The sequence below is a fragment of the Oncorhynchus masou genome, chromosome 8, assembly GCF_036934945.1.
Source record: "Oncorhynchus masou masou isolate Uvic2021 chromosome 8, UVic_Omas_1.1, whole genome shotgun sequence".
NCBI lineage: Eukaryota > Metazoa > Chordata > Actinopteri > Salmoniformes > Salmonidae > Oncorhynchus > Oncorhynchus masou.
The window spans coordinates 7,873,965-7,886,396 of record NC_088219.1 but is presented as its reverse complement, the minus strand read 5'-3'; the positions used below and the strand labels follow the sequence as shown (position 1 = coordinate 7,886,396).

The following is a 12,432-nucleotide window of genomic DNA, read 5'->3' as shown; positions in this document are numbered from 1 at the left end:
GCATTATTATTTCTATTTGTTATTTATAATATGTTTTATTATTATTATTTTATTATGTATTTTTTTAGGCCCTAAGCTGCAGAAGCTGGCCCAGAGTCTAGGAGACCTTCAGGTGATCTCTGGCGCCGCCTCTCTGAGTATAGAGCGCCTCCCATTGGCTGCCGAGGGCCTCTACACTTGCCAGGCTCTCTACGACACAGAGCAGGGAGCCAAGCTATACTACTACTACATACACCTACGGGTACTGGGTAAGATATAGTACTACTACTGCTACTGCTACTACTTCTACTGCTTCTACTGCTACTACTACAACTATGATACTATTACTACTGCTACTACCACTACTACTACTAACAATACTAAAATTACTACTTAACAATAATGAGGCTATGTACAGGGGGTACAGGTACAGAGTCAGTGTGCGGGTGTACAGGTCAGTTGAGGTCATTTGTACATGTAGGTATGGGTGAAGTGACTATGCAAAGATAATAAACAGCGTGTAGCAGCAGTGTACAAAACAAATGGGCGGGTCAATGTAAATAGTCCGTTGGCCATTTGACTAATTGGTCAGCAGTCTTATGGCTTGGGTGTAGCAGCTGTCTTTTTGTCATAAATGTGGCACTCCGGTATCGCTTGCCATGTGGTAGCAGAGAATACAGTCTATGACTTGGGTGACTGGAGTCTCTGACAATTTGATGGCCTTTCCTCTGACACCGCCTAGTATATAGGTCCTGGATGGCAGGAAGCTGGGATCCAGTGATGTACTGGGCCGTACACACTACCCTCTGTAGTGCCTTACGGTCAGATACCAAGCATTTGTCATACCAGGCGGGGATGCAACCGGTCAAGATGCTCTCAATGGTGCAGTTGAAGAACCTTTTGAGGATCTGCGGACCCATGCCAAATCTTTTCAGTCTCCTGAGGGGGAATAGGCTTTGTCGTGCCCTCCTCACAACTGTCTTGATGTGTTTGGACCATTCTAGTTAGTTGGTAATGTGGACACCAAGGAACTTGAAACTCTCGACCCGCTCCACTACAGCCCCGTCGATGTTCGGTCCATCTTTTCCTGTAGTCCACGATCAGCTCCTTTGTCTTGCTCACATTGAGGGAGAGGTTGTTGTCCTGGCAGCACACTGTTCTCTGACCTCCTCCCTATAGGCTGTTGTTGTCGGTGATCAGGCCTACCACTGTTGTGTCGTCAGCAAACGTAATAATGGTGTTGGAGTCACAGGGTCGTGTGTGAACAGGGAGTACAGGAGATGACTAAGTACACACCCCTGAGGGGCCCCAATGTTGAGGATCAGCGTGGCAGACGTGCTGTTGCCTACCCTTACCACCTGGGTGCGGCCCGTCAGGAAGTCCAGGATCCAGTTGCAGAGGGAGGTGTTTAGTCCTTAGTCCTTAGTTTTGTGATGAGTTTCATGGGCACTATGTTGTTGAAAGCTGAAGTGTAGACAATGAACAGCATTCTCACTTAGTTGTTCCTTTTGTCCAGGTGAAAAAGGGCAGTGTTGAGTGCAATAGAGGACATCATCTGTGGATCTGTTGGGGTGGTATGCGAATTGGAGTGGGTCTAGGGTATCCGGGAGGATGCTGTTGATGTGAGCCATGACCAGCCTTTCAATGTACTTCATGGCTACCGACATGAGTGCTACGGGGCGGTAATCATTTAGGCAGGTTGCCTTCACTTCCTTGGGCACAGGGACTATAGCGGTCTGCATGAAACATGTAGGTATTACAGACATGTAGGTATTACAGTCAGGGAGAGGTTGAAAATGTCAATACATGTCCTGGTAATGACAACTTTGAGTACACGTCCTGGTAATGAGTACTTTGATTACACATCCTGATAATCCGTCTGGCCCCTTGACTTTGTGAATGTTGACCTGTTTAAAGGTCTTGCTCACAGTGGTACTGAGAGCATTATCACACAGTCATCCAGAACAGCTGGTTCTCTCATGCATGCTTCAGTGTTGCTTGCCTTGAAGCGAGCATAAAAAGGCATTTAGCTCGTCCGGTAGGCTCGCGTCACTGGGCAGCTCGTGTCTTGGTTTCCCTTTGTAGTCCGTAATAGTTTTCAAGCCCTGTCGCATCCGACGAGCATCAGAGCCAGTGTAGTAGGATTCAATCTTAATCCTGTATTGACGCTTTGCTTCTTTGATGGTTCGTCTGAGGGCATAGTGTCCCGCTCCTTGAAAGCGGCAGATCTAGCCTTTATCTCAATGTGGATGTTGCCTATAATCGATGGCTTCGGTTTGGGATATGTGTGTACGGTCACTTTGGGGACGACTTCGTCAATGCACTTATTGATGAAGCTGATGACTGTGGTGGTATACTCCTCAATGCCATTGGATGAATCCCGGAACATATTCCAGTCTGTGCCAGCAAAACAGTCCTGCAGCGTAACATCGGCGTCATCTGACCACCTCCGTATTGAGCGAGTCACTGCTACTTCCTGCTTTAGTTTTTGTTTGTAATCAGGAATCAGGAGGATATAATTATGGTCAGATTTGCCAAATGGAGGGCAGGGGAGAGCTTTGTACGCATCTCTGTGTGTGGAGTAAAGGTGGTCTAGAGTTTTTTTTCCTCTGGTTGCACATGTGACATGCTAGTAAAAATGTGGTAAAACAGATTTCTGGATGCGCTTTTTTTTGTTTGCTTATGGTCTTGTAGAGTTTATTGTTTAGCGCGGTCTTAGTGCCAGCATAGGTATGCTATTTGAAAGAGACGGCTACAAACAATATGGATGAGAACTCTCTTGGTAGATAGTGTGGTCTACAGCTTATCATGAGGTACTCTACCTCAGGCAAGTAATACCTTGAAACTTCTTTAATATTGGACATCGCGCACCAGCTGTTATTAACAAAAAGACACACACCCCCAGCCCTCGTCTTACCAGACGTAGCGTCTCTGTTCTGCCGGTGCATGGAAAATCCTGCCAGCTCTATACTATCCGTGGCTTCATTCAGCCACAACTCAGTGAAACATAAGATGTTATGGTTTTTAATGTCCCGTTGGTAGGATAATCTTAATCGCAGGTCTTCAATTTTATTTTCCAATGATTGCATGTTAGCAAGTAGAACGGATGACAGGGTGAGTTTACTCGCTCACCTACGGATTCTCAGAAGGCAGCCCGATCTGCTCCCTCTTATCCTCTTTTCTTCACACAAATGATGGGGATTTGGGCCTGTTCCCAGGAAAGCAGTATATCCTACTCGTCGGACTCGTTAAAGGAAAAAGTTTAAGAGTAATCGTTGTTCTGATGGCCAGAAGTTATTTTCGGTCATAGGAGACAGTTACAATCAACACAAAAAAAACAAACAAAACAGTTGGTTAGGAGCATGTTTAAGGTCAGCCATGCTCTTCGGTGCCATCTTATCATCTTATCAACTGACATGCCTAGTTAAATAACGGTTAAATTTAAAAAAATACTACTGCTACTACTATTACTACTACTACTATAATACAGCTCCTAATGCTATACAATTCCTACTACTACTGCTACTACTACTACTACTACTATGATTAATGCTACTGCTACTATTACTGCTACTACTACTACTGTACTGCTACTATTACTACTACTGCTACTACTATTACTGCTACTACTACTACTGTATTACTACTACTACTGCACTACTACTATTACTACTACTACTACTACTACTATACTACTATTACTACTACTGCTACTACTACTACTACACTAATATGTGTGAGTGTGTGTTTGCTTGTAATGCGTGTGTGTGTGTGTGTGTGTGTGTGTGTGTGTGTGTGTGTGTGTGTGTGTGTGTGTGTGTGTGTGTGTGTGTGTGTGTGTGTGTGTGTATGTGCATGTGTGTAGTCCCTGTCAGTAAGCCCTATATTCTGCTGAGTGATGCGTCTCCGGCGGAGGGATCTTTGGTGTGGCTGCGCTGCGGCCTAGAGAACGGCACAGGACCGCTTTACTTCTTGTGGGAGCATGAGACACACAGCGGATTGGTCAGCACCGTCTCCCAGGGCAACAGCAGCATGTTCAACATGACAGAAGTCAACCGTAACTACACAGGCTGGTACCGTTGTGTGGCCCGGAACCAGGTCAACCAGGAACGGTCCGACCGCATCTGGCTGGACATCATCTGTTAGTATATGCACTACACACCCTAAACCCTACACACTACCTCTAATGATGAACCCTAACTTCTTACCCATCTGGAGTGACATCATCTGTTAGTATTAGGCCTGTCAAAGTTAACACCTAGCCTGCTATCGTTAATAAATTATTAGCGCAAGGCATGATTAGCGGCATAATTTTTAAAAATGCTGTCAATTGCATCTCCATCTCTTTACCGCACTGAACCTTTTTTTAGCAAACATTTTTACGCTTGGACCTTTAAAGCACATCACAAAACTAAACACTGCTACAGACTGCATTAAATGCTTGGGCAATTGCATTGCTGTGCCTTTAGTTCAAATCATTCAAAAGTTATGCCCCGGTTCTATGTTTTTTCTTTCTACAGCGGATTCATAAGCATTTATATAAGGTCAGTTTAAATTAACCATGTAGTGGGCCGTTTCAAACTATTCACAGGCCGCTATTTGTTGGTTTGTGAACAAAAAATATTTTTGTCATGTTACATAGCTATCTAGCTTGCTAGATAACAAACTGATAACCTGACCACTTACACTGCTCAAAGAGGTGTGGTTCAAAGGTAGGACACAAGAGTGGGGTGTATGTGTATGTTTGAGAAATAATGTGTTTAAGAGAGGAAGTAAGTGAGAGAGAGATGGTGTGGGAGTATTTAGTATTTTTTAGTATTTTATTGGGATCCCCCTCCATGTCTGTTCTCCCTCTCACACCTCCTCTGTCTGTTCTCCCTCTCACACCTCCTCTGTCTGTTCTCCCTCTCATACCTCCTCTGTCTGTTCTCCCTCTCATACCTCCTCTGTCTGTTCTCCCTCTCACACCTCCTCTGTCTGTTCCCCCTCTCATACCTCCTCTGTCTGTTCTCCCTCTCATACCTCCTCTGTCTGTTCTCCCTCTCAAACCAGCTGATCCACTGTTGGATCTAAACCTGGAATGTAATGCAAATCCAAGGATCTGGGAATAAGCATTTGTCCTGCCACTTTTAAAAGGGGGTGATCCAACTATTTTAAATAATTATGGAAAAATCTCAAAGCTGTCACCCCTGGCGAAAATACTTGATACCTTTGTTAGTGAACAGCTAAAATAGCTTTTATATACTAACTCTATTTTATCAATGTACAAATCGGGCTTCAGGAAGAAGCATAGCACAATTAAAGCAACCATTAAGGTTTTGCATGATATCACTGAAGCCCTTGACAGAACTAAGTGCACTCAATTTGATGGGCTCATGTCTGTTAAATTGTCTGTCTGTAATGGTGTGATCCAGGGCACTGCACTTGGTACCTTGTATTCACTATTTCTATCAATAATTTCGACAAAAATATCCAAAATGCACAACTTCATTTTTATGCTGATGATACTGTTATTTATTGTTGTGCCTCATCTCTCACAAAAGCATCCAAAACTTGCAAACTGTTTTTTAAACTGTTCAAGATACCTTGTGTCAATTGAAGCTTATTCTCAATGCTGACAAAACTAAACAAATGGTGTTTTCTAATTGATACCCTTTATATGACGCCTGCTCCGGTCCTACCTCTCTGGCACTCGAGGGTGCCGGGCTGCCCTTACACGCATTAGCGCTCACTGGATGCACATGGACTCTTTCACTTTGTTGATTGCCTTCCCTACTTCTGTCTGCTCCGACGTTTGTCTGCTCCGACGTTTGTTACCTGTGTCAGCATTGATGTCGTTATGTGTTCATGTCCAGACGCTGTCCTGTCCTGATCCATGTCCGGTGGTAATTAAATGTTCACTCCCTGTACCTGCTTCTCGTCTACCATTGTCAATCCTTACACTTTACCATGGAGCATTGAGATTTATTTTAACCTGCAAAATCCAAATCCAATCACTCGTAGGCTCAGTCACTGGTATACTTTGATTTTGAGGTTGATTCCTTGACCTGTCAATGTTTTTAATTTGCTGTTCAATGTGTGTTAAACTCCTGTGATTCCTGTGGTTTTTACTAGATTACCTGTAGTATTTCATGTTGTCTGTATATAATGGTGTAATGACTTTGTGCTGCCTATCTAGGCATGGACGCTCTTGAAAAAGAGATTTCAAATCTCAATGAGCGCTTCCTGGTTAAATTAAAAATTACATTTAAAAAATGAGGGAGTAGACCTACTGAAACATTGATAAGAGGGACAAGGTATACTGAAACATTGATAAGAGGAAGTAGGTATACTGAATATTGATAAGAGGCAGAAGGGCTACTGAAACATTGATAAGAGGGAGAAGGTCTATTGAAACATTGATAAGAGGGAGTAGGTCTTCTGAAACATTGATAAGAGGTAGTAGGACTACTGAAACATTGATAAGTGGTTGTAGGACTACTGAAACATTGATAAGAGGTAGTAGGACTACTGAAACATTGATAAGAGGGACAAGGTCTACTGAAACATTGATAAGAGGGAGTAGGACTACTGAAACATTGATAAGTGGTTGTAGGACTACTGAAACATTGATAAGAGGTAGTAGGACTACTGAAACATTGATAAGAGGGACAAGGTCTACTGAAACATTGATAAGAGGGAGCAGGTCTTCTGAAACATTGATAGGAGGCAGTAGGTCTACTGAGACATTGTTAATAGAGGGACTAGGCCTACTACAACACTAATAAGAGGGACTAGGTCTACTGAAACATTGATCAGAGGGAGTAGGTCTACTGAAACATTGATCAGAGGGAGTAGGTCTACTGAAACATTGATAAGAGGTACTAGGCCTATTGAAACATTGATAAGAGGGAGAAGGTCTACTGAAACATTAATAAGAGGGAGTAGGACTACAGAAACAATTATAAGAGGGTGTAGGACTACTGAAACATTGAAAAGCGGGACAAGGTCTAACTGAAACATTGATAAGAGGTAGCAGGTCTTCTGAAACATTGATAAGACGTAGTAGGTCTACTGAGACATTGTTAATAGAGGGACTAGGCCTACTACAACACTAATAAGAGGGATTAGGTCTACTGAAACTTTGATCAGAGGGAGTAAGTCTACTGAAACATCAAACAGAGTGTCTACCAAAACATTGGTAAGAGGGAGTAGGTCTACTGAAAGATTGATAAGATGGAGTAGGTCTACTGAAACATTGACAAGAGGGAGTAGGTCTACTGAAACATTGACAAGAGGGAGTAGGTCTACTGAAACATTGATAAGATGGAGTAGGTCTACTGAAACATTGACAAGAGGGAGTAGGTCTACCAAAACTTGATAAGAGGGACTAGGTGTACTGAAACATTGATGATCACTGACACTTTGATCAGGAGTAGGTCTACCGAAACAACAATAATAAGAAGAGGGATTGATAGACTAGGTTTACTGAAACATTGATAAGAGGGAAGTAGGTCTACTGAAACATTGATAGAGGGACTAGGAAGAAGGTCTACTGAAACATTGATAAGAGTCAGAGAAACATTGAGAAGGTCTCCTACTGAGCCTACTGCAACATTGATACGAAACATTGGTAAGAGTAGGTCTATTGAAACATTGTCTACTGAAACATTGATAGAGGGAGTAGGTCTACTGAAACATTGATAAGATTGAACACTGGAACAAGTAGGTCCACTTAAAATTGATCAGGTAGTAGGTCTACTGAAACTAAAAGGCACACCTTCTGAAACATTGACAAGAGAGGGAGTAGGTCTACTGACACTTTGATCAGAGGTAGTAGATCTACCGAAACATTGGTAAGAGGAAGTAGATTTACTGCAACAATAATAAGAGGGAGTAGGCCTTCTGCAACATTGATAAGAGGGACTAGGTTTACCGAAACATTGATAAGAGGGACTAGGTCTACTGAAACATTGATCAGAGGGACTAGGTCTACTGAAACATTGATCAGAGGGAGTAGGCCTTCTGAAACATTGAAAAGAGGAAGAAGGTCTACTGAAACATTGATAAGAGGGAGTCAGTCTACTGAAACATTGATAAGAGCAAGAAGGTCTCTTGAAACATTGATAAGAAGGAGTAAGCCTATTGCAACATTGATAAGAGGGAGTAGGTCTACCGAAACATTGGTAAGAGGGAGTAGGTCTACTGCAAAATTGATAAGAGGGAGTAGGTCTACTGAGACATTGATAAGAGGTAGTAGGCCTTCTGAGACAATGATCAGAGGGAGTACGTCTACCGAAACATTGGTAAGAGGGACTAGGCCTACTACAACACTTATAAGAGGGAGTAGGTCTACTGAAACATTGATAAGAGGGAGTAGGTCTACTGAAACATTGATTAGAGGTAGTAGGTCTACCAAATCATTGATAAGAGGAATTTGGCCCACTGCAACAATAATAAGATAGACTACGCCTAAAGCAACATTGATAATAGGGAGTAGGCCTACTGCAACATTTATAGAGGGACTAGATTTACCAAAACATTTATAAGAGGGACGAGGTCTACTGAAACATTGATAAGCTGGAGTAGTTCAACTGCCACATTGATAGGAGGGAGTAAGTCTACTGAAACATTGATTAGAGTTAGACGGTCTACTGAAACATTGGTAAGAGGAAGTAGATTTATTGCAACAATAAGAGGGAGTAGGCCTACTGCAACATTGATAAAGGGAGTAGGCCTGCTGCAACATTGATAGAGGGACTAGGTTTACCGAAACATTGATAAGAGGGACTAGGTCTACTGAAACATTGATCAGAGGGAGTAGGCCTTCTGAAACATTGAAAAGAGGAAGAAGGTCTACTGAAACATTGATAAGAAGGAGTAAATCTACTGCAACATTGATCAGAGGGAGTAGGTCTACTGAAGCATTGATCAGAGGGAGTAGGTCTACAGAAACATTGATAAGATTGAGTATGTCTACTGGAACATTGATCAGAGGGAGTAGGCCTACTGAAACATTGATTAGAGGGAGAAGGCCTACTGGAACATTGATAAGAGGGGTAAGGTCTACTGAAACACTGATCAGAGGTTGTAGACCTACTGAAACATTGGTCAGGGGGAGTAGGTCTACTGAAACATTGATAAGATTGAGTATGTCTACTGAAACATTGATCAGAGGGAGTAGGTCTACTTAAACATTGATCAGAGGGATTAGGTCTACTGAAACATTGATTAGAGGGAGAAGGCCTACTGGAACATTGATAGGAGGGGTAAGGCCTACTGAAACACTGATCAGAGGTTGTAGACATACTGAAACATTGGTCAGAGGTAGTAGATCTACTAAAACATTGGTCAGAGGTAGTAGATCTACTGAAAAATTGGTCAGAGGTAGTAGATCTACTGAAACACTGATCAGAGGTTGTAGACCTACTGAAACATTGGGAGCATTAATACCTTTTACAGTGACTTTTGCGTTGTTTGGGGAAAATGCTATTTAAAAACATCCTGATACAGATATGTTGTTTTTTTCCCTTACAATCAACGCATAGTATGCCTGTAACTCAATGCATTGCTTTTTAAATTTGAGCAAATTCTAAAATTGCAATTAAATCGGAATTTGCTACAGAACATCATGAGATTCATCAAAATAATAAATAAATTGTTTGTCAGCCCTAGTTAGTATACCCACTACACCCTACCCCTAACTCTGAACCCTAGAACCAGGTATAAATGGGGCTCGAGAGAGGATACTTTGCTGATGTAGTGTGTATAACATAGTGTGTGTTTGTAATGTAGTGTGTGTAGCATACCTTGGATAACATAGTGTGTATTTGTAACGTAGTGTTTTTTTGTGTGATTTTTTACCTTTATTTAACTAGGCAAGTCAGTTAAGAACAAATTCTTATTTTCAATGACGGCATAAGGACAGTGGGTTAAATGCCTGTTCAGGGGCAGTAGACATACTGTTCAGGGGCAGAATGACAGATTTGTACCTTGTCAGCTCGGTGATTTGAACTTGCAACCTTTTGGTTACTAGTCCAACGCTCTAACCACTAGGCTACCCTGCCGCCCCAGTGTGTGTAACGTAGTGTGTGTTTGTAACGTAGTGTGTGCTGGTAACGTAGTGTGTGTGTTTAATAACATAGCGTGTGTTGTGGCGTACTGCAGGTCAGCCACCAGGGGGAGACTCGTCGAGGCCTGTTGACAGACTGAGTAAACATCACGAGGCGATGGCTCCATCTGCTGGATGTGCCAGGTCTCGACGGGCTCTCCGGCCAGGTGTAATTGAGGCTGATTGGGAGCTGATGATTAATCAAGGGCTGATTGCTCACCAGCTGTGCAAGGCCCATAAAGCTACCAGAAGGGCAGCACACAGGGAGAGTGGGGGGAAGAAAGGACTCCCGTATAGTTGGGGACGACTGCAGAGGAATGAGGAGGGAGTTCAGTTTTTATTCCCGACAGTATACATACAGCAAGACCCGGAGCCCAGAAGACGGTATCACAGAGAGAGTCTCATGGGGGAGACCTATCTTTTACTTTTTGATTTATTTTTAACTTGTTACTGATCATTGGGACGCTATCGTCCCACCTGGTCAACATCCGGTGAAATTGCAAAGCGCCAAATTAAAATGACAAAAATCATAAAATTAAACATTCATGAAATACATATATAATTTAAAAACTTAACTTCTTGTTAATCCAGCAGCTTTGTCAGATTTCAAAAAGGCTTTACGGCGAAAGCACACCATGCGATAATCTGAGGACAGCGCCCCGCACACAAAAGCATTATATACAACTTTCCAAACAAGTGATAAAATAAGTCACTTACCTTTGAAGATCTTTAACTTGTTGCAATCACAAGCGTCCCAGCTACATAACAAATTGTCCTTTTGTTCGATAAAGTCCTTATTTATTTATTTTTATATTTCACCTTTATTTAACCAGGTAGGCAAGTTGAGAACAAGTTCTCATTTACAATTGCGACCTGGCCAGGATAAAGCAAAGCAGTTCGACACATACAACGACACAGAGTTACACATGGAGTAAAACAAACATACAGTCAATAATACAGTATAAACAAGTCTATATAGAAGGTGAGCAAATGAGGTGAGATAAGGGAGGTAAAGGCAAAAAAAGGCCATGGTGGCAAAGTAAATACAATACAGCAAGTAAAACACTGGAATGGTAGATTTGCAATGGAAGAATGTGCAAAGTAGAAATAAAAATAATGGGGTGCAAAGGAGCAAAATAAATAAATAAATTAAATACAGTAGGGAAAGAGGTAGTTGTTTGGGCTACAATATAGGTGGACTATGTACAGGTGCAGTAATCTGTGAGCTGCTCTGACAGTTGGTGCTTAAAGCTAGTGAGGGAGATAAGTGTTTCCAGTTTCAGTGCTTTTTGTAATTCGTTCCAGTCATTGGCAGCAGAGAACTGGAAGGAGAGGCGGCCAAAGAAATAATTGGTTTTGGGGGTGACTAGAGAGATATACCTGCTGGAGCGTGTGCTACAGGTGGGAGATGCTATGGTGACCAGCGAGCTGAGATAAGGGGGGACTTTACCTAGCAGGGTCTTGTAGATGACATGGAGCCAGTGGGTTTGTCGACGAGTATGAAGCGAGGGCCAGCCAACGAGAGCGTACTGTTCGCAATGGTGGGGAGTATATGGGGCTTTGGTGACAAAACGGATTGCACTGTGATAGACTGCATCCAATTTGTTGAGTAGGGTATTGGAGGCTGCTTTGTAAATGACATTGCCAAAGTAGAGGATTGGTAGGATGGTCAGTTTTACAAGGGTATGTTTGGCAGCATGAGTGAAGGATGCTTTGTTGCGAAATAGGAAGCCAATTCTAGATTTAACTTTGGATTGGAGATATTTGATATGGATCTGGAAGGAGAGTTTACAGTCTAACCAGACACCTAAGTATTTGTAGTTGTCCACGTATTCTAAGTCAGAGCCGTCCAGAGTAGTGATGTTGGACAGGCGGGCAGGTGCGGGTAGCGATCGGTTGAAGAGCATGCATTTAGTTTTACTTGTATCTAAGAGCAATTGGAGGCCACGGAAGGTGAGTTGTATGGCATTGAAGCTTGCCTGGAGGGTTGTTAACACAGTGTCCAAAGAAGGGCCAGAAGTATACAGAACGGTGTCGTCTGCGTAGAGGTGGATCAGAGACTCACCAGCAGCAAGAGCGACCTCATTGATGTATACAGAGAAGAGAGTCGGTCCAAGAATTGAACCCTGTGGCACCCCCATAGAGACTGCCAGAGGTCCAGACAGCAGACCCTCCGATTTGACACACTGAACTCTATCAGAGAAGTAGTTGGTGAACCAGGCGAGGCAATCATTTGAGAAACCAAGGCTGTCGAGTCTACCGATGAGGATGTGGTGATTGACAGAGTTGAAAGCCTTGGCCAGATCAATGAACACGGCTGCACAATAATGTTTCTTATTGATGGCGGTTAAGATATCGTTTGG

The 12,432-nt window shown here is 42.7% G+C and overlaps 1 protein-coding gene across 1 annotated transcript in view; it reads left to right on the top strand.

The window, feature by feature from the left end:
• LOC135543717 (V-set and immunoglobulin domain-containing protein 10-like 2) overlaps positions 1–12,432 on the top strand; it is a 122,411-nt gene that overhangs the window by 35,666 nt on the left and 74,313 nt on the right. Inside the window, exons 3-4 of the mRNA XM_064971084.1 lie at positions 69–248; positions 3,845–4,120. Coding sequence (XP_064827156.1) covers positions 69–248; positions 3,845–4,120 — 456 coding nt within the window. The remainder of the gene's footprint in view (positions 1–68; positions 249–3,844; positions 4,121–12,432) is intronic.